The following is a 22,821-nucleotide window of genomic DNA, read 5'->3' on the forward strand; positions in this document are numbered from 1 at the left end:
TTGCTTTACAATATCTATTTATCTAGTCTTTCTCATTTATCTGGTTATTTTTCAGAATGTATTTGTAATTTTTTTTCAGATTTCAAAATCTTCTAGGGGCCGGGCAGCACAGTGGCTCACACCTGGCAGATTACAAGGTCAGGAATTCGAGACCAGCCTGGCCAATATGGTGAAACCCCATCTCTACTAAAAATACAAAAATTAGCTGGGTGTGGTGGCACGCGCCTGTAATCCCAGCTACTGGGGAGGCTGAGGCAGGAGAATCGCTTGAACCCAGGAGGCGAAGGTTGCAGGGGCCTCTGCACTCCAGCTTGGGGGACAGAGCGAGACTCCGTCTCAAAAAAGAAAAAAAGAAAAATAAAAAAAAGGAACTTTTACTGAAACGGAGTTACATTTTACGGCGGCAAGAACCTTCGAGTTCTAATTATGCCACTGCTAATTGTCTGATCTTTCACAAGTTTAACTCTAAACCTCAGTTCCTCATCTGTAAACTAGGGGTAACATTAATATTTATCTCACAAGATTTTCAGGACTGTTTAAAAATTCATATAAGACATTTAGCATATTTCCTACTTGAACGCCTTGCGTAGGAAACACTAGAAAAGTTAATTATTATGATTAACTTGGTGGCAAATATCCACTTACAATGTGAAGTCTTCGATGTAATGGCTTCTTTCAGATTAAAGATGGATAAGAGTGTCACTGTCATGCTTTTCGTTTAACACCCACTTCAACGAGGTGCCCGCTGCGCCCGCGACCACCACCCCTTCCTGTAGTCGGATTTAAAGGGGACCAAACTCCACGCTTTAGCAGAACCCGAGGAGGGGCGGGAGCGTCGCCTGGGAGATGAGGGTGGGGCAAGTCTAGCATTCAGAGACGGCTACCGGAGCCCAATCACCGGCACTTCCGGGGGGCGGGAGTAAGCGACGGCGCGGCACCCGTCGCGACGCCCAGCAGCCAATCAGAAGGCGGGGCGCCCATTCAAATTGCGGCCTTCTGGGGAGCCGGCGCTGGAGGTGGTGAGTGGCGTGGGGACTGTTTCGAGGGGTTCCCAAGGTGCCGGACCCTGCAGAGGGGCGAAGTTTCGGCACTGGGGAGGGCCTGCGGACGCTTTCCCTACAGGCGACCGCTGCTTTGCTTGCGGGTGGTCTTAGCTCCGGTCCCCCATTCAGTTCCTCAGAATTCCAGGTCGGCGGGGAAGGGGTCCCCGAACGAAGGGCGCAAGGCAGCGTTTCTGGTGGGACCGGGAAGCTGGACTTCAGGGCCGCTCGGCCTGCGGGCTTCTCCCCGAGTCGGTTGGCATTAAGAGGTAATTCTTAGTCATAGCACCTGGTAATGACTAGGAGAGAAAGAACAGAATCACCGGATGTTTTGGTTTGGATTGTGTTCATTTTCCTTGTATTCCTTCCAGTCCTCTTTAAAATCTGATGGCGAAACTCCTCAAAGAGAAACCGTATTGATTTGTGCAAATCGCAAATGGTTTTTAGTTACAAGAGAATTTCCAGAATCTTTTTTTTTGCCTTTAAATCCATTTCATAACAGGAAAATTCTGTATTTTGAGTTGAAACGTTGATGGGAGATGCTTATAACCTGACGAATTTTTTTGTAATGACTTATTTATGTAAAAATTTAAAAGCCTAATTTAAAAATTACCTTCCATTAATTTGTTCCTCGATAGCAATAATCTTTGTAATAGTTTGAACCAGTGTCATTTTACAGGTTAGAACCCGGCATGCAAATTTAAAGTCTTGTTTACATCTTTGTAAGGAGTTGGATACAAAGTTGACTAAAAGCCAGGTGTCTTAGCTGTCACTGCTGTTCCCTTTCTTTAAAACGTTAATACCTGATAGATATTGTTGCTGTATATTTACATACGCCTCTGTCTAATTTGTTGTCTTACTGCTAAAGGGCAGGTTGTCTGTTTATCTAATCTTGCATGGTTTTTCTCAACACAATTAATTTACAGTACTTATTGTACTTACTGCCTGTGGTACTTGGGAATAATCTGCCTCGTGACACCAATCAATTTAATCTTCTCTATAGGCATTCCTGTATTCAACGTACATGGGCCGGACGCGGTGGCTCACGCCTGTAATCCCAGCACTTTGGGAGGCCGAGGCGGGTGGATCACAAGGTCAAGAGATTGAGACCATCCTGGCCAACATGGTGAAACCCCGTCTCTACTAAAAATACAAAAATTAGCTGGGTGTGGTGATGGGTGCATGTAGTCCCAGCTACTTGGGAGGCTGAGGGAGGAGAATCTCTTGAACCCTGGAGGTGGAGGTTGCAGCAAGCCAAGGTCATGCCACTGCACTCCAGCCTGGTGACAGAGCAAGACTCCGTCTCGAAAAAAAATTTTTATTAAAATAAAATAAAATAAAATAAATCTTCTTAGGGAACATTGGCAAAAAAAAAAAATACATGTAGCAGGTATTTATAAAAATACTTTGCTCCACACTCTGATTTAGGTGCTAGGGTTTCCTTTAGTTCTTCCCACTCCCCACGCTGGGAGTACTTGAAAATCTTTGTTGACATGCACTTTTTACATCTCCAAAGTCACTTGACACATTTGACCTGATATATGGCTTATCAGTATATTTCTTCTAGACTAAAGAAATGGGAATTGTATTCTTGTCTTTGAAGTCTACAGTATCTATCAGAGGGCCTGACACTGATGGAAACTTAGTCAATATTTGTTGAATAATGATGCTAAGTTCTCTGAGAGGTTTGCCTGAAGTTGCTTGGAAGCAGTATCTGAGCTGCAGATTGTGATCTATTGTAATGTGTGCCGCTGGGAATTTACTTACACAATGGGATGTTCTCTATATATTTTTAAAGCTTGCTTGTAGTCTATGTAATCTAAATCTTTTTTTTTTTTCTTTCAGTTTAGCAGATATTTTCAGAAATGGATACATAAGAAATGGCTGGAAATCAAATGAATGTCCAAAGAAGAGCTTAGGGTCTTAGTAACATTCTTTTTTGAAATAACTGTCTGCCAAAATGTCATTACACAGTACTCATAATAGAAATAACAGCAGTGATATTCTTGATATTCCATCTTCCCAAAATAGTTCATCACTGAATGCCCTCACCCACAGTAGCCGACTTAAGCTGCATTTGAAGTCGGATATGTCAGAATGTGAAAATGATGATCCATTATCGAGATCTGCAGGTAAAGTCAGAGACATAAATAGAACTTATGTTATTTCTGTCAGTAAAAAAACAGCAGACATGCCCCTTACCCCTAATCCTGTAGGTAGATTGGCACTTCAGAGAAGAACTACAAGGAACAAAGAATCATCTTTGCTTGGTAGTGAGTTGGAAGACACAGCTGAAAAAATAGCAGAAACACGCCTTACATTACAACGTCGTGCTAAAACAGATTATGCAGAAAAGTGGAAAACAGCTGAAACAGATTCTGTCAAAATGACACTGAATGTGGGAGGTGAAACAGAAAATAATGGTGTTTCTAAGGAAAGTAGAACAAATGTAAGGATTGTAAATAATGCTAAAAACTCTTTTGATGCTTCTTCTGTACCTTTAGATGAAGATCCACAAGTCATTGAAATGATGGCTGATAAGAGATACAAAGAAACATTTTCTGCCCCCAGTAGAGCAAATGAAAATGTTGCACTTAAGTACTCAAGTAATAGAGCACCCGCTGCTTCCCTGAGTCAGACTGAAGTTGTTAGATCAGGACACTTGACAACGAAACCTACTCAGAGCAAGTTGGATATCAAAGTGTTGGGAACAGGAGACTTGTATCATAGAAGTATTGGGAAGGAAATTGCAAAAACTTCAAATAAATTTGGGAGCTTAGAAAAAAGAACACCTACAAAATGTACACTAGAACACAAATTGACACCAAAGTGCGGCCTGCCTCAGGTTAAGAGCCCAGCTCCATCAATACTGAAGAAAAGAATGTCTAACCTTCAAGTTAAACAAAGACCAAAAAGTTCTTGTCTTGCAAATAAACAGGAAAGGTCCGCAGAAAATACAATCCTTCCCGAAGAAGAAACTGTAGTTCAGAACATCTCTGCAGGAAAAGACCCCTTAAAAGTAGAGAATAGTCAAGTGACAGTGGCAGTACGCGTAAGACCTTTCACCAAGAGGTATGTGACGCCTTTTAAAATCTAAAGCCAAGCAGTTACATGTAACGTAATAACGTACCTTTAATTCCTCTCTGCCTTTGGAATGTCAGTGTATTCATGCATCTTCAAACTTGTTGGCAATACTTTTGTATAGAAAGAACTTATAGATCTAGTTGTAGTGTGTTGATAATTTTTGATGGCTGACTATAAAATTAAAAAATTGAATCACCATATTTTGTATATTGAAGTTTCTCTAGATATATTGCTTTTAAAAAGTCTGAATAAGTCACTTAGGTCTCTAATGAAATCTGCTTGCAGATCTGCAATATATGCTGTAATGTTATACCTATCCCTTAAAAAGAGCCCTAACAGGCCAGGTATGGTGGGTCACGCCTGTAATCCTAGTGCTTTGGGAGGCCGAGGCAGGCTGATCACTTGAGGTCAGGGCTTTGAGACCAGCCTGGCCAACATGGTGATACCCTGTCTCTACTAAAAATACAAAAATTCGCCGGGCATGGTGGTGCACACCTGTAATCCCAGCTATTTGGGAGGCTGAGGCAGGAGAATCACTTGAACCTGGGAGGCAGAGCTGCATTGAGCTGAGATCAGGCCACTGCACTCCAGCCTGGGTGACAGAACGAGACTCTGTTTCAAAAAAACAGAAGAGCCATAACAAATTACTGGTTCCCTAAAGAGGTCCTTTCAAAACCCTTTCCAGAGTGGTGATTATCATCATCATTGTCTCCGATTACTATATAGTTGTTATAAATGCAGTGATACATTAGATTTGATTTTGATGGCAAAAGTGGTTGTGGGTGGGAAAGACACAGATTAAAGGTTGGAAAAGAGGGACATGACAAAACGCGAATGCGACAAAATGTAATTGTTTTAAAATATTTTAATGTAGTTTAAAATATTTTAAGGACAGTGAAAAACTTCACAGGGTTAGTAGTGTTTAACCTGAAGCTGTGTATCTAAGCAAGTTAGAAGAGGATTTGGTGACCACTGCATCAGGGCAGGAACCTCCAGTTTGAACCTAAGGGGTCAGTAGTTAAAGGCAAGTTATACAGTACTGTAGAATCTTTTTCGTGCCAATGGGTTAGTATTAAGAGGGAGAACTGAGGGTGAGTTGGTTTGAGAGAATTGGAGTGCCTAATAGAGCCTCAAGAACCATGATAGGAAGAGAAACAATAGAAAGAGCTGGTAGGGACAAAACGCAAGGTGGATGACTGTACTGAACTTAGTAAGGGACCAAGTGCCTGAATCCAAACTCATCAGACAAGCCTTGAAAGCAGGGCCAGGGTACAGTACTTGTCAAATTGATGAGGCAGGTGTTTTTTCCAGAATAAATTCTGATTTAAAGCAGTCTCAGAGTCAGGGGTGGAGCAGGGAGGAAGTGTATATCTGGAGCCAGACAAGGAGTAATGATGTTTTTCTGTAGATCTAAAGTATGTGAAAGATTTCCACCTAAGTCTCAAAGGGAAAAAGGGTATACATGAAGATTCGTGATTTTAAGGGAGAGAATCTAGAGGAAGGAGGAGAGATCTTTAGTAGCCAAGAGAGATTTATGATTCAAACTTATAGTCAACTGAGTTTTTTAAAATTGTATTTGTATTTTCTGCCAGCTTTATTTAGATTGGTACCCCCCAAATTTGTATAATAAAGATGTTTCTAAATTTGAATGAAGAGTATAGGTAGATTATAGTAGGTGGGATGGGGAAAGGTATAGTTCAAGAGAAAAAAAACAGAGGAAAAAAATCTTGTAAAAGTAGGATCGGTTTTCTGGGGAAATCTGGAATTTTCCCTTTGGTGGCACTGGAGCCACAGGAAGTATATTTTGGAAACCCACCGGAATTATGTTTGCTTATCTGCATTTTCCACATAAAACTAAAGAATTATCTTGCCTTGGAAGATTGTTTAAATAGTTTTGAGGTATTTATTATATTCTGTGAGAATAATACCCATGACAGTTTTAGTTACTTGATTTTTTTCTTTGTGCTTCTTTCAAGAGAGAAGATTGAAAAAGCATCCCAGGTGGTCTTCATGAGTGGGAAAGAAATAACTGTGGAACATCCTGACATGAAACAAATTTATAATTTTATTTATGATATTTCATTCTGGTCTTTTGATGAATGTCATCCTCACTACGCTAGCCAGACGACTGTCTATGAGAAGCTAGCAGCACCACTCCTAGAAAGAGCCTTCGAAGGCTTCAATACCTGTCTTTTTGCTTATGGTCAGACTGGCTCTGGAAAATCATATACGTAAGTTGTATTGGAAATGCAATTATCCAGAAGTGTTTAAATATACTTTTGTGAGAAGCGGCATGGGGGTGATAGAAAGAATATAGTTTGAAACCACACAGATCTTGGCCCAAATCTCATCCATTTTATATACCAGTTTTGCAAACTTGGGCAATTTACTTAGCCTCTGGGCTTCAGTTTACACATTTACCTTGATACAATTCATCTTGTAATTATCATTGGCCCCATTTTACTGTACTTTATATATTTTACATAAACTAAGGCCTAGAGAGGTTATCTTATAAGTATTTTGGTGAGAATTAAAAGTAAGGCATGTAAGCTAGATGTGATGGCACACACCTGTAGTCTCAGCTACTTGGGAAGCTGAGGTAGGAGGATTGCTTAAGCGCAGGAGTTCGAGTCCAGCCTGGGCAACTTAGTCCTCATCTCTTAAGAAAAAAGGGTGGGGGGGCATCTGGTAAATGGTAGCTATGATAATACCTGTTCTAGAAGGAAATACTCAGCATTTTAACAGTAGCTAATATTTGAGTTCTTTTTTTTTTTTTTTTGTAGCAAGGTTTGTTGTGAAGAGCAAAAGAACAAACCTTCCACAGCGTGGAAGGGGACCCAAGTGGGTTGCCCAACATATGAGTTCTTACTATATTCCAGGCACTGTGCTAAAGACTTTGCTTATATTCTCTCACAACAATTCTCTGAATTAGATAGTTTTATTATTCCCATTTTACAGTAGAAGAAATTGAAGTTTAGTGAGGTTAAATATCTTGGAGTCAAGATTTGGACTTAGGCAGATTTGACTCCAGAGTCCAGATTCTTAATTATGATATTCAATGAACTTGCTTCCTACTCCCTTCCCAGCCTATTTCCCCAAAAATAATTAAAAAAAAAAGAATTAGTTTTATTTCCCCCTTATTCATAATGTATTTTTCAGGATGATGGGATTTAGTGAAGAACCAGGAATAATTCCAAGATTTTGTGAAGATCTTTTTTCTCAAGTAGCCGGAAAACAAACCCAAGAGGTACGTTCTTATAATACCTGCAAGCTTCTTATCAGAGTAGAAAATAGTCAAATCAAGTTCAAATCAGTCATGGCCACTAAGGAAATACTTAATGGAAGATCAGTTCTAATTTATAGATCACTCTTCTTTGGAACAGTGGTACGGAGAGGGAGGGTGGAAATTCTAAATTCAGAATCAATTTCATCTGGTGGTCAGTGATAGTGATGTCGTCTCTTCTGTCTTCTCTCTCTTGCTTTTGCTTTACTTTTGTGTATACACAGAGGCTCACAAATGTGGTAGCTATGTACTATTATACGTGTCTTTGTAGTCAGAGAGGTGCACAGCTTAACTAAGGACAGCAGGCATAAACTTTTGGACAATGTGAATTAGAAAGAGTAGTGAAATTGGGATTTGAACCCAGGGTTGACTTCAAAAGCCATAATTTTTCCACTGTACTACACCTGAATAGGCTGTACTGGCTTCCTATTTTACTTATTCATTTACACATTCAGCTACCTTTTATTGAGCATTCTGCTGTTGCCAGGCAGCTTGTTAGATCAAAATTTTTTTTTCTCAAATTTTCTTGGTCATAAGCATCACCAGGGATTCTTGGCAGGGACATATATGTGCATGTGTATATGTATGTACACACTTGCTAAAAATCTCTTCTGGGGGTTCTGAGTCAGTTGGTCTGGTGTAGAGCTTGGGATTTTATAATTTTCGTGGTTTTCTCTAGTATTTTTTATGATAAAGGAAGTTGAGAAAATTGTGCTAGTTTAGGGGTGTGGAGTTAAAAGACCCAGTCCCTGTATTCAAAGGAGTGTAGTGGGAGAAATAAGTCATTTAACAGCCAAGTACAATCAATTAAATGCTAAACAAACGAAAGTAGATGCTTTAATAGAACATGTAAGTGAGAACATATAAGGTTGGAGGGAGACATTCTCTCAGAGGAAGGAGCAGCTGAGCTTATTTTTGAAGGATACATAGGATTATTAGCTTGGTGAAGAAGGGGAGAAGGACATTCCAGGAAGAGGGAGCAGCATGGACCAAGATTTGAAAGCAAAAACGTAGGGAGCCTTTGGGATTCTATAAATTGTTCACTGTGTTTTGAGCACAGAATTTGAGGGTGGAGAGTGATAAGAGAAGAAACTAGAGGCTGGGTGTGGTGGCTCACGCCTGTAATCCCAGTACTTTTGGAGGCCGAAGCAGGCAGATCATCTGAGGTCAGGAGCTTGAGACCAGCCTGGCCAACATGGTGAAATCCTGTCTCTACTAAAAATACAAAAATTAGCCGGGTGTGGTGGCACATGCCTGTAATCCCAGCTACTTGGGAGGCTGAGGCAGGAGAATCGCTTGAACCAGGGAGATGGAGGTTGCAGTGAGCTGAGATCACGCCACTGCACTCCAGCCTGGGTGACAGAGCATGACTCCATCTCAGAAAAAAAAAAGAGAATAAACTAGAAAGGCCTGCAGAACTTGGCTCATGAAGGACTATCTTAGTAAGTATAACTGGTAAGACTTGCTGATTATTGGAAATGGAGGATGAGGGAGAGAGAAATCGATGTTTCTGGTTGGACAACCGGATTAGATATCGATGTCATTTTTTGAGATCACAAGAGGAAAAGTAGATTTGAGTAATTGATGAGTTCTGTCTCTTCTGTGGATATACTACCTCTCCTCTGTCTTCTTCTACCCTCAACCTCTCACTTCCAGTAACTAAATTGAAAATAGGAGGAGTATGGGGATCAATAGAAACATGGCGGTCTTGAGACTATGAGATGATATATGATTCAAGTCCAAGTTTAGTGGGCATAAGAGAAAGCTGTGGGCTTGTGGGGCAGAGTTCTCTATTGGCTGTCCAGATTTTAGAAGGATAGTAATTTGAAGGTAAAGCCAGGAAGAGATAGATAAGTGTAGTTGAGGTAAAGGTCTTTGGAATGATTTCAAAGGACTGGGAGGCTCAGATTTTGCGTGGAACGACTATGTCATTGAATAACAGTGTAATGAATGCTTAAGAGCATGGTCAGCCAGGCATGGTGGCTCACGCCTGTAATCCCAGCATTTTGGGAGGCCGAGGCAGGTGGACCACCTGAGGTCAGGAGTTTGAGACCAGCCTGGCCAACATGGTGAAACCCTGTCTCTACTAAGAATACAAAAATTAGCCAGGTGTGGTGGTGGGTGCCTGTAATCCTAGCTATTCGGGAGGCTGAGGCAGGAGAATCGCTTGAACCCTGGAGGCGGAGATTGCAGTGAGCTGAGATCATGCCACTGTACTCCAGCCTGGGAGACAGAGCAAGACTGTGTCTCAAAAAAAAAAAAAAAAAGAGCATGGACTTTGGAGATACATTATTTGAATTTGAATCTAAGCTTCATCACTGGAGTAGAAATGTGATCTTAAACAATTTACTTAATGTCTTTCTGTGTTTCAGAACAGAAAATAGAGATGATATTGACAATATCTTTCTCATAGGTTTGTTGTGAGCATTAAATGAGTTGATCTATACAAAAGGTTTTGAAGAGTGCCTGGCACATAGTGAGCCCAGCTAAATGTGGTTATATCAACTTTGGAATTACCCAGGATGGTAGAGGATAATAGTATGTAGATGGGGGTAATAGAAGGTGGTATAGTGAGCATGATGGCAGGAGCCTAAGAGGAGAATAAATAAGTAGGTCCTCTCCAATGTGGCCCCAACTACCTTTTCCAATTTGTTTCCGACACTACATTTTCATTTCTAAGTCCTTCTGGAGCCTCTATAACATAAAATACTACTTTACATAAAATAAGCATTATTACATGTTTATTGAATTCTGACAGCCCCCATCCCTGTTCATAGCATTTGTCAATAACCTTATAATTACTTGGTGTTCCCTTATACCTGGTCTCTTTGGAAGTGTTTTGTTTCTCTCTCATGACACCAGCTATATTCTGCCTTGTATTACTTATGTACTGTATTGCATCTCCAATTAGCTTCTGAGTTCTTTCAGGATAAAAACTATGTCCAGTTCATCTCATATTTTCCCACCCTCCTGGAAGAGTGCTTTGTACCTAGTAGGGCACAATAAATATTTGGTGAATTGAACTTAAATCTCTTTGACACTCCCTTGAAGCTTCCAATTCTGTTAGATGCTTGCTGACTCACTTCTGGGTCAGTGGATGAAATTTATTTCTCTAATAAGGAAACCATGCTCTAACTGTCAGAAGAGCTGTTTGGAAGCAAAGGTTCCCCTTTTTGGCCTCTACACTGTATCTTTCAGAGTCAAAAGGAGGAGAAGCTCAGCCCACTTAGTCTAATGATTGCTTTCTTTCCCAGTCAGGAAGAATTGTTGATTTAAGGTTCCATCTCACTAGATCAAATGTCAACCTACAGGGTGTCTTTCCTATTCTGAGCACATGCGATGCACAGATCCTGCTGTCCTTACCCAAGAATGCCCTACCCCCTCTTTCTGGTTCAATCTACTCTGTCTCTCATGCCTCACATTCTATTTACTCCTTCCCTGTTCTCTGGCCATCCTAAATTTTCCCCTTTCTGATTAGTCATATTTATAGTCATCTCATTTTGATTCTTAATTAATTTTCTATTGCTGTGTTTTATCTATTGGAAGGTATGTTATATGTCTCTGAGATCTTAGCCTCATGGGGAAGAATCTTGTCTTACACTTCTTTATGTCCTGACAATAACCTAAAGCCATACACACAGTAGGTAGGTACTTAAGGAATGCTTATTGGATTGAATCGAACCTTATGCAGAAGTTAAGAAGAAATGCAAGGACTTTTGTTGTTGTTAATATTAAATTTTTTTTTTTTTTTTGAGACGGAGTCTCGCTCTGTCGCCCAGGCTGGAGTGCAGTGGTGCGATCTCGGCTCACTGCAAGCTCTGCCTCCCAGGTTCACGCCATTCTCCTGCCTCAGCCTCCCGAGTAGCTGGGACTACAGACGCCTGCCACCACGCTCGGCTAATTTTTTGTATTTTTAGTGGAGACAGGGTTTCACCGTGTTAGCCAGGATGGTCTTGATGTCTTGACCTCGTAATCCACCCACCTTGGCCTCCCAAAGTGCTGGGATTACAGGCGTGAGCCACCATGCCCAGCCAAAATTTTTTTTATTGAGATCAAATTCACATAACATCAAATTAACCACTTTATACAATTCAGTGGCATTCAGTACATTTATAATGTACAACTGTTACTTCTAGTGCCAAAAAATTTTCATTGCCCTCAAAGGGGACCCTCTACCTATTAAGCAGTCACAATCCATTCCCCCTTCTTCCCAATCCCTGGCAACTACTAGTTTGCTTCTGTTCTATGAATTTACCTGTTTTGGAAATTTCATATAAATGGAATCATGCAATGTGTGATATTTTGTGTCTGGCTTCTTTCACTTAGCATAATGTGTTGAGGTTCATCTACATTGTAGCACATACAGTACTTCATTCCTTTTAATGGTTGACTAATATTTCATTGTACGGATATTGCCAGTTTTGTTTATCCATTCATCAGTTGATGGACATTTGGGTTGTTTATACCTTTTGGCTATTGTGAATAGTCCTTCTGTGAACATTGGTGCATGTTTTTGTTTGAATACCTGTTCTCAATTGTTTTGGATGTATAGGAGTGGAATTTCCAAATTTCTATGGTGATTCTTTTTCGTTTTTGAGATGGAGTCTCTCTCTGTCGCCTAGGCTGGAGTGCAGTAGCGCGATCTCAGCTCACTGCAACCTCCACCTCCGAGGTTCAAGCGATTCTCCTGCCTCAGCCTCCCGAGTACCTGGGATTACAGGCGCCTGGCACCATGCCCAGCTAATTTTTTATTTTTAGTAGAGGTATGGTTTCACCATGTTGGCCAGGCTGTTCTTGAACTCCTGACCTCAAATGATCCTCCCACCTCGGCCTCCCAAAGTGCTGGGATTACAGGTGTGAGCCACCGTGCCCGGCCTGGTAATCCTATTTTTAACCTTTTTAGGTTAAAAATATTTTAACTATTTTCCACAGTGGCCGCACCATTTTACATCCACTAGCAATGGAGGAGCGTTCCAGTTTCTCCACATCCTCACCCACACTGGTTGGTTTCCACTTACTATTATTGCCATCCTAGTGGGTGTGAAGTGGTTTTTCATTGTGATTTTGATTTGCATTTCCCTACTGAGAAATGATGTTGAGCATCTTTTCATGTGCTTGTTTGCCATTTGCACGTTCTTCTTTGGAGAAATGTCTGTTCAAGTCCTTTGTGCATTTTAAAATTGGGCTGTTTGTCTTTATGTTGTTGAGTTGTAGGATTTTTTATATATTTATATATTTTGGATACTAGATCCTAACCACAGATATGATTTGCAATAAAATAAATTATATGCTGTGTTTCTATTCCTACTAGGTCAGCTATCACATTGAAATGAGCTTCTTTGAAGTATATAATGAAAAAATTCACGACCTTCTGGTTTGTAAAGATGAAAATGGGCAGAGAAAGCAACCAGTAAGATTAAAACAATTTATTATTTGTTTTGAATTTCTGTTCTTATAAATGCATCTAATTCTTTGAGTTCTCTGGATGGTATAGCTTAAAGTTTTTTTTTTTTTTTTTTTTTTTGAGACGGAGTCTCGCTCTGTCACCCAGGCTGGAGTGCAGTGGCATGATCTCGGCTCACTGCAAGCTCCGCCTCCCAGGTTCACGCCATTCTCCTGCCTCAGCCTCTCCGAGTAGCTGGGACTACAGGCGCCCACCACCACGCCCGGCTAATTTTTTGTATTTTTAGTAGAGACGGGGTTTCACTGTGGTCTCGATCTCCTGACCTCGTGATCCGCCCGCCTCGGCCTCCCAAAGTGCTGGGATTACAAGCGTGAGCCACCGCGCCCGGCCTCAGCTTAAAATTTTACTAGAATTATATGATGGCAAATGCTTGGATCTACAGTCCAATTAGATTATTTAGAAAATAAGCAGAGCACTGGCTGGGCGTGGTGGCTCACTCCTGTAATCCCAGCACTTTGGGAGGCTGAGGCGGGCGAATTGCCGGAGCTCAGGAGTTCAAGACCAGCCTGGACAACACGGTGAAACCCTGTCTTTACTAAAATACAAAAAATTAGCCGGGCGTGGTGGCTTGCGCCTGTAGTTCCAGCTTCTTGGGAGGCTGAGGCAGGAGAATTGCTTGAACCTGGGAGGCGGAGGTTGCAGTGAGCTGAGATCGAGCCACTATACTCCATCCTGGGCGACAGAGTGAGACTTTGTCTCCAAAAAAAAAAAAAAAAAGAAAGAAAAGAAGCAGAACAGTATCACTAGTAGAAATTAAATTAGTTATTAGGTTTAACCTCTTTATTTTAATGAAGAATTGTATAAAACTAAAGATAAAATATTTGTTCCAAGATTTAGTTGGACCATGTAAGTTGAACACCAGATCCCTAATAGTCTATAAGCCAAAACATAGTAAAACTTTTTAAAATTATATTTTTATTATAGGATATGTATTTCAGTGGATTATTTAGCAGATTCATACCTTGTAGATAATCTGTGAAATAGAAAGTTTCACAATTATATCATCTTTTTTAAAAACTGCTATTCGAATTTAAAATTTTTAATTTTGCAATGGACCTTGGAGCACAATAAACAAAAATCTAAAGACGACAGCTGGGCATGGTGGCTCACGCCTGTAATCGCAACACTTTGGGAGGTCAAGGCGGGTGGATCACTAGGTCAAGAGGTGGAGACCATCCTGGCCAACATGGTGAAACCCCGTCTCTATTAAAAATACAAAAATTACCTGGGCATGGTGGCGCGTGCCTGTAGTCCCAGCTACTCAGGAGGCTGAGGCAGGAGAATCACTTGAACCCGGGGGCAGAGGTTTCAGTGAGCCGAGATTGCACCACCGCACTCCAGCCTGGTGACAGAGCGAGACTGCATCTCAAGAAAAAAAAAGGAAGTCAGTTGTCTTCTTCACTTGCCCACGGTTGTGCAGTTTACTATTGGCAACATCAAGAAACAAACAAAACTTGACATTTGCTTCTATGATTTCTATATGTTTAAAGCTTCTGGTCACAAAGTTGAAAATGTATAATGTAACAATAAAGAAAAATTTTAATGTCTGAAATTTAACGAATATGTTTTAGAGAGCATTTAAAAGTATATAAGTCATAGCTACTGCAAAATTTAACATTCAAATGTCTTACTGGAAAACTAGGAAGACAAACTGGGTGCGGTGGCTCACGCCTGTAATCCCAGTACTTTGGGAGGCTGAGGTGGGCAGATCACTTGAGGTCAGGAGTTCTCGACCAGCCTGGCCAACATGGTGAAACTCCTTCTCTACTGAAAATACAAAAGTTAGCTGGTGTGGTGGCACTGTCTTGTAATCTCAGCTACTCAGAAGGCCGAGGTAGGAGAATCGCTTGAACTCAGGAGGCAGAGGTTGCACTGAGCCAAGATTGCACCACCGCGCTCCAGCCTGGGCGACAGAACAAGACTCTGTCTCAAAACAGACAAACAAACAAAAAACTAGTAAGACATCTGATGCTAAAATATATTGTTCTAATTATTGTCTATTAGCCAATTCTAATAGCAGTTTTTTAAGAATAGAAAAACTAGTAAGACTTGATGCTACAATATATTGTTGCATATTGTGCTACTATAAACAGTTTTTTATATTGAAGCTGTTTCCTAATGCCTTACAGATTTGTTTTTGTGAGAGCTTTTGTGTTTTTTTTTTCCTGGATAAAATAAAGACAAATCTCTTGCCTTAAACTCAAGATATAGAAAAAACGATCATTTAAGATTATATGAAATATTCGTCATACTCCTAATGATGCATGTATTTGCTTCTTCTAGCTGAGAGTGAGGGAACATCCTGTTTATGGACCATATGTTGAAGCACTGTCAATGTAAGTATTTGGTTCAGCAAGGGCAAAGAGGATAAAACATGAATAGAGTGAATTTTACTCTCCCATAATCTTTATTGTATTCTCATTGGCCTTCCTAACTTTGAAACCCTGGGTAACTATTTAGCCTTCTACCCTTGATATTGTCCAGTTAGGTTTTCCCTCTCTTTCCATAGAGTGTTAGTTACTTGTTTTAATACTTGCATGTGTCTTTCATAGTACCTGTAAAGTGTCTGCCATGGAGTATTCATTATACTGAGTATGAAGTAAATATTTGCTTTTTCTTTCTTTTACCCCTTCCTTTCATCACTAATTAAATCTTCCCTCTCAACCTGCTTTTTATACCTATGACTCAAAGCTAGACAGGGAAGAGGGTAGTAAGAAGAGTTAAGAGTTTGATGCATGCTAGGAGTCATTTACTTTCTTTTCCAACACTGCAAATGCTTTCTTAAAGGAAAGGAAAAGTTATTAAGTATTAACTCAGCTGCATTGAATACATCTGGGATTGTATTGGGACCCATATACACCCACATATAAATATACCTATACATATACATATGTGTTAAAGTATATCTTTTGGTATTGTGACTTAGACTTGAATATTATGTTAAGATGCTAAGGTGCTTCCTTGTATTAAGAAAAATCATACTTTTTGTTAAAATTAAAGCATTATTTTATTTCCTGTCCTTTAAGAATAGGGAAAATAAAAAATTCTGGGAGAATCAGTAAAATAATATTCATGAATTAGTCCATTGTGATCTTCAGCGTAAATATGTAATTGAAATGTTATTGTTTTATAAGAACAAGAGTATAATCATCAGTAAAATTGATTTTGTCTTTTCACTTCTTAAAAATAGGAACATTGTCAGTTCTTACGCTGATATCCAGGTAAGATTGATTGTATTTTGTTTTCTTTTCACTAGATAGAAAGAGCATAATCCTAAATATTTATAAGAATATTTTTTCTTAATTGCTGTTTTACAAATAAAAGGTTAGTTTCTTAATTTATCACAAACCGATTTTGTTAAGTTTTAATCAAAATAATTGCTCTTCTGTATTAAAAATGTTGACCTTCATGTAAGCTTAGAGTTATGGAAACAGCCTTTTAAAGTTATTATTTCCGGCTTCAGATTTCCATGACAGAAAAAAAGGCAATGGGAATACAAATTGTTAAAAGATAAATATTTACTCATTTCATTTTATAAATTAATTACAAATATGTATATGTTATCTCTCTTAATTTTTATACCAGTGAGTTACAGTCTGCTGATCTGATCTTCCTTCCTTTTTTCTTATAAGAGTTGGCTAGAATTGGGAAATAAACAAAGAGCTACTGCTGCTACTGGTATGAATGATAAAAGCTCCCGATCTCATTCGGTTTTCACCCTGGTGATGACCCAGACCAAGGTATTTTTTTTCCACAGGCAAGATAGTAAATACATTTAAGTTTCATGTTTTTCTTATTGTCTTCTTTAAATCAAAAGGTAAAAATACAGTCATATAAATATGTAAACTTAATTTGATTGTAGGAAATAGGCCTTAGTTTCAATGACTTTTGGTCAATGACCAAATGACTTATGGCAGTATACTATTTACCAGATTTTTAAATCAATAGTAGATGCTTGTTATCATGATACTGTTGATATGATCATATCAATATGTGATAGTATATTTTCATGTGTAGTAATAATGCAAATATAATTATATATTTTCATGTAATTATACAATAACACATATGTATATGTATAGGTATATTTATATGTGGGTGTATACGGGTCCCAATACAATCCCAGATGTATTAAATGCAGCATAATTACTATACATGAAAATATACTATCACATATTGATATGATCATATCAATGGTATCATGATAACAAGCATCTACTATTGATTTAAAAATCTGGTAAATAGTATACTGCCATAGATTACTATACATGAAAACATCAGAAAGTAAAAGATTTTTTAAAATTTAGCCGTAGGTTCCACTATTCAGATAAACCCCTCTAAACATTTTGGTATATAGTCTTTCAATTTTTTTACCATCACAATTAAAGTCACTTAAAATCACACTGTTAAAATCTGTAACAATTTTATGTTATTAAAATTTTTATAAAATAATTTTTAATAGCTATATAATATTCCATTAACTATTACAGTTCCTCAAGTTGTTCTCTACTGTTGGACATTTATATTATTTTTAAATGTTTTGCTATTATAATGCTGGGATAAGCAACATCTTTGTGCATTAAACTTTTTCTTTATTGTTATTTCCTTAATATAACTGAGTGGTTATGGATTTTAATCTCTTTAAAGTAATTTATTTTATTTTGGCATAATCTATCCACTGCTCAATATATTCTTTTCAGTAGACTGTGTGAATATTTTTGTGTTATAAATTATCACAGATTCACGAAGGGATGATTTTAGGCCAGGTGTGGTGGCTCACGCCTGTAATCCCAGCACTTTGGGAGGCCGAGGCAGGAGGATCACTTGAGCTCAGTAGTTTGAGACCAGCTTGAGCAACATAGTGAGACCTTGTCTGTACTAAAAAATAAAAAAAAGTAGCAAGTGTAGCAGCACAGGCCTGTAGTCCCAGCTACTTGGGAGCCCGAGGTGGGACAATTGCTTGAACGCAGGAGATCAAGGCTGCAGTGAGCCGTGATCATGCCACTGCACTCCAGCCTGGGCAACAGAGTGAGATCCTGTCTCAAAAAAAAAGGAGGGACTGTTTAAAAAATAAAAGAGTGATGTGTAATCTTTTACAACTTTCCCTTTAAAAAACCTATATTGATTGGAAGTCATAGAACTTAAATTAATTTAATTTAATATCATTTTGCTGTAGACAGAATTTGTGGAAGGGGAAGAACACGATCACAGAATAACAAGTCGAATTAATCTAATAGATCTGGCAGGCAGTGAGCGCTGCTCTACAGCTCACACTAGTGGAGATCGACTAAAGGTAAATGGAATGCTTTTTCTCCTTTTGATGAATTTTATTCCTGAGGTCATTATTTTAAGGAGAATACAAACTGAATACATTACTTAACCCCCCCAAATATATCTTTATCTGCAGTTTATAGACTTCATTGCTGTGGTCGAAAAAGAGATATGTACTTTTTGGTTATGATTAATTTTTAAAGAAAATATGTTTGAGTCATAAGAAAGTTGGTAGTTTATAGAAAAAAGTATTTATAGACAGGTGTTGTGGCATGTGTCTGTAGTCCCAGCTACTTGAGAGGCTCAGGTGGGAGGATCGCTTGAGTCTGGATGGTCGAGGCTACAGTGAGCCATGTTTGTGCCACTGCACTCCAGCCTGGGCAACAGAGTGAGACTCTCTGTCTCAAAAAATAAAAATAAAAAAGTATTTACTCAGTAATTATATGAGAGGAGAAATATATTTTGTGAAATAAATTTCTTGCTGAGAAGTATTTGAAGTTAAAAAATTTTTTTTTTTCTTGCATGCAGGAAGGTGTGAGTATTAATAAGTCCTTGCTAACTTTGGGAAAAGTTATATCTGCACTCTCGGAACAAGCAAACCAAAGGAGAGTTTTTATTCCTTATCGTGAATCTGTTCTTACATGGCAAGTATCTTTTGAAGTATAAAGAATTGTATAAAATATGGTGAATACTATGGGGAAAAGAATGATAGACTGACTTCATTAACTTTGGGATGGAGAAAGGTGGTAAGCATTATGAATGCTAGAGCCAAACTACCTGGATTTGAATCTCAGCTCAGCATCTTATAAGCTCTGTGACTTTGGGCAAACTACTTAACATTCTAGCCTGTTTCCTCACCTGTAAAATAGGAATAAAATCAATACCTTTTAGGGGTAAGTGAGAATTAAATTATTAGTGTACAGTTCTTAATACATAATATGTACTATATGAGTGTAAATAACTATTCTTGTACTTAACTACTATTTGTGCCTGATGTTTGAACATATATGGTACTACCAAACATATTGCTAGTTGTATAAAGAGAAATTGAATAATTTTGTTTGCTTACTACACAATGACTAATACATGGGTGCTCAATAAATGTTTTCATTAGTGAATGTATATTTAATTTTCAATATGTTACATTCAGGTTACATCTGTATGGATTTAATATTCAGTTCTGATAGGCATTAATATACAGTTACGATAAGGACTGCATCTTTACTTGAGGGTAATGTGTCTTTATAATTGGTTTATTATAATGTGATTGCCACCTTGAAACCTATAAGGGAAAATCTGATTTTTTTCATGTCTTATGAAAGTTAAAAATAGTGACATTCATTCTGCACTAATATATGTTTTAAGTCTCATACTCTTTTTCTCTAAAATAAAGATTTTGCTTTTAGTACAATATAGAATTTTTGTTTCAATGTTCATCATTTTCAACATTTATTGAACACCTGCTTCAAAAGGTTGTGGTAGCACTGGAAATACAAAGATGACCAAGACACATAGTCCCTTCCCTATGGTAGCTCACAGTCATGAAATACTTGATGATTCACCACATTTTAAAATCTCTGCACAGATTATTGCCTCCTGAAACAATATAAAAAGTATAAGAGAGAAAGAGTGTTTATGAGATCTAGAAATAGTTACAAATACCAGAAAAGTTTTAAATGGTGTTTGAGTAGAGTATAATAATACTGTATTATATACCCTATTAGTTTGTTTTGTGCTTTCTAGATAATTACTGTTATTAAGTTGTTGTAGAAGCAAAGTCTTATTATGACTTTTTTTTCTTGCAGGCTGTTAAAAGAAAGTCTGGGTGGAAATTCAAAAACTGCAATGATTGCTACGATTAGTCCCGCTGCCAGCAACATAGAAGAAACATTAAGCACACTTAGATATGCTAACCAAGCCCGTTTAATAGTCAACATTGCCAAAGTAAATGAAGATATGAACGCTAAGTTAATTAGAGGTGAATATTTTCTCAGAATTTAAAAATTGTTTTGCCACAGTTTAGTCTCAGATATTAGTTGCAGTCTTAAAATATGTAATTTATGAACATCAAAGGTTTTTTTCTATACCTATTTTAATAGATTGTAGTCATCGGCCTATAGTAATGGAGGATGATAGGTAGAAGGACAGAGAATAAGTAATAAGGAGAAAAACAATTAGAAAAAGAACATAGAAGACAGAGTGTGGGTAAGGGAGAAACAGTAAGCATTAAACAATAAATTTACACAGTCATAGATGTGTGCAGCAAAATACCAATAAAACTATTTACTGTTTTTCTTTTATGACCTCTCTTCCATTGACATTTTATGTACTACCTCTGCTCATGCTTAGTGCATTGATCCAAAGGCAATTTGAGCTTGAGTTTCTACTATAGGCTGAACTTCATTTATGCTAAATACTGCTTTCTATTTATCTCTAGGTAATCATCAATTTAGGATAGACTTTAATGCCTGCAAGAAATCTTGATTTGTATAGTTTTATCTTTGCTGATGTAGAACTATCATCTTTTCATGCCCCTTTGTCCTCTGGCCCTTTTTAGCAGCAGAAGGTGATAGACACTTCAGGTATATGAGCCAGAGAAGAATCTGATTTCTCTATCCTGGTCCATCCTTTCCCTTTTGGATCCCTTCTGTTTCACAAGTGGGACTGTTTTCATTAAAAATAAGTATTCTGGGCCGGGTGTGGTGGCTCACGCCTATAATCCCAGCACTTTGGGAGGCTAACGCAGGCGGACTACTTAAGGTCAGGAGTTCGAGACCAGCCTGGCCAACATGGGGAAACCCTGTCTCTACTAAAAATACAAAAATTAGCCAGACACAGTGGTGGGCGCCTGTAATCCTGGCTACTTGGGAAGCTGAGGCAGGAGAATTGCTTGAGCCTGGGAGGCGGAGGTTGCAATGAGCCGAGATCATACCACTGCACTCTAGCCTGGGCGACAGTGAGACTCTGTCTAAATAAATAAATATTCTGAATTCCAGCTTGAAAAATCTTTGATCTTGGCTGTTCTGCCTAGTGGATAGCCATTCTTTTATTTCTTTACTTTTTAAATAAACTTTCACTTTAACAATTCCCCTTTTGCCTCTCAAAAGTGTTACACTTTGGTCAGTACATTATACAGCTTTCCTACTTATGAACAGGGAAAGTTCATTAATACGGGAGCATATTTCAGGTTAAGACTAAGTAAAGATTTATAGGTTATATAAAGTAAAGCTGATTTCTCCAATATTCTATTTTATTTAGTAATACTGTATTTAAAACTTCAAATGAAATAGAAGATTGGAAGATTATGCTTACTGTGGAAATTATTATATATTAAATGTTATTATTCATGCATCTTTGTATAAATTTTCAGAATTGAAGGCAGAAATTGCAAAGCTAAAAGCTGCTCAGAGAAACAATCGGAATATTGACCCTGAACGATACAGGCTGTGTCGGCAAGAAATAACATCCTTAAGAATGAAACTGCATCAACAGGAGAGAGACATGGCAGAAATGCAAAGGTAGAGTACAGTCAGTACTCTAAATGTTAAGTGTGTTGCTCTGGAATCATAGGAATGGCAGGGACCTCAAGAGAATACTGAGTCTTTTTCCTTACCTTCCGAATAGAGCAGCCCACTCCCAGATTATCATATTTTAAATATTACTAGGTAGTTGCCTAATTTTCATTGATTGTCTCTTGACTCTCAATCTTATACATCTGGATGTTTTTAACTCTATTATTTTCTTTGTCTTTGGAAAGAGCATGGAAAGAAAAGTTTGAACAAGCTGAAAAAAGAAAACTTCAAGAAACAAAAGAGTTACAGGTATTATTTCAACTTTCTAAACTGATTTGAAAATAAAAGAAATATGCCAAGAAATAAATATTGCCAATATGCCAATGCATGTAAATTTAATGTTTCAAATACTTACTGTATACTGACTCTGTACAAAGCAATATCATAAGGAAAATTAATATAAAGAAATGTTAAGATCAAGACTGGTTGCTTAGAGCCAGCCCATAAGCTAGTTGGAAAGTTAAAGTATGAATAAACGATCTTGTTATATTTACTTTGGTTCTACAAATATATATTAAATGTCTATGCTGTGCCAGGAACAGGGGAAGCCAAGGTGATTACAGTTTCATCCCTCAGAGAGCTTGTGATCCACAAAGATTTACAAAACGTAAATAGAAGACTGAAATGCAATGTGATTTCATTAGATTGAGCCATAAGCAATTGCCATTTTTGTAGGTAAAGCATGGTTGAACACTGGCAGTTTCATATGGTTGAACCTAATATAATGAAAAGTATTTCAAGTGATTGGTAGTGGGGGAGTACTATAAGAATTCAGGAGAAGGAGGGAAAATTCCTTGGGCATGGCCAATCCAATCTCATAAAAGAGGTGGCATTTGAGATGGGCTTTGAAAGTTTGGGTAAGATTTTAATAGGAAGAGAAAAGGAAGAGCGCATTCTCGGAAGAGAAAATTCTGTGAAAGTAAAGGTAGAAAAGTTTGAGGTGTCTTTAGAAAGGGTATGTAGATCAGTTTTGGAAGCAGTTTATATGAGATCATAACGAGATAAAATTGGAAAGATATGTTATGATTAGTTTATGAAGGACTTGATTTCCAGGCCAAGGAAATTAAGTTTTATCCTGTAGGAAGTGAGAAGTTGTTGAAAAGTGAC

General features: G+C 38.2%; 1 protein-coding gene across 2 annotated transcripts in view; it reads left to right on the forward strand.

Annotated features, from left to right (window-relative positions):
* Positions 1-2,922: 2,922 nt before the first annotated feature.
* The window catches only part of KIF14 (kinesin family member 14), a 62,247-nt gene continuing 42,348 nt past the window's right edge, over positions 2,923-22,821 (forward strand). The window contains exons 1-12 of one of the 2 annotated variants that reach the window (XM_003264524.4): positions 2,923-4,112; positions 6,101-6,355; positions 7,284-7,371; positions 12,719-12,817; positions 15,155-15,207; positions 16,062-16,092; positions 16,504-16,611; positions 18,048-18,164; positions 18,671-18,786; positions 19,948-20,120; positions 21,513-21,660; positions 21,900-21,963. In XM_003264524.4, coding sequence (XP_003264572.2) covers positions 3,001-4,112; positions 6,101-6,355; positions 7,284-7,371; positions 12,719-12,817; positions 15,155-15,207; positions 16,062-16,092; positions 16,504-16,611; positions 18,048-18,164; positions 18,671-18,786; positions 19,948-20,120; positions 21,513-21,660; positions 21,900-21,963 — 2,364 coding nt within the window. In that variant the 5' untranslated portion in view covers positions 2,923-3,000. The remainder of the gene's footprint in view (positions 4,113-6,100; positions 6,356-7,283; positions 7,372-12,718; positions 12,818-15,154; positions 15,208-16,061; positions 16,093-16,503; positions 16,612-18,047; positions 18,165-18,670; positions 18,787-19,947; positions 20,121-21,512; positions 21,661-21,899; positions 21,964-22,821) is intronic. The other variant, XM_012501959.2, reaches the window with a different exon arrangement.

Source organism: Nomascus leucogenys, chromosome 9 (genome assembly GCF_006542625.1).
Source record: "Nomascus leucogenys isolate Asia chromosome 9, Asia_NLE_v1, whole genome shotgun sequence".
NCBI classification, from domain to species: Eukaryota; Metazoa; Chordata; class Mammalia; order Primates; family Hylobatidae; genus Nomascus; species Nomascus leucogenys.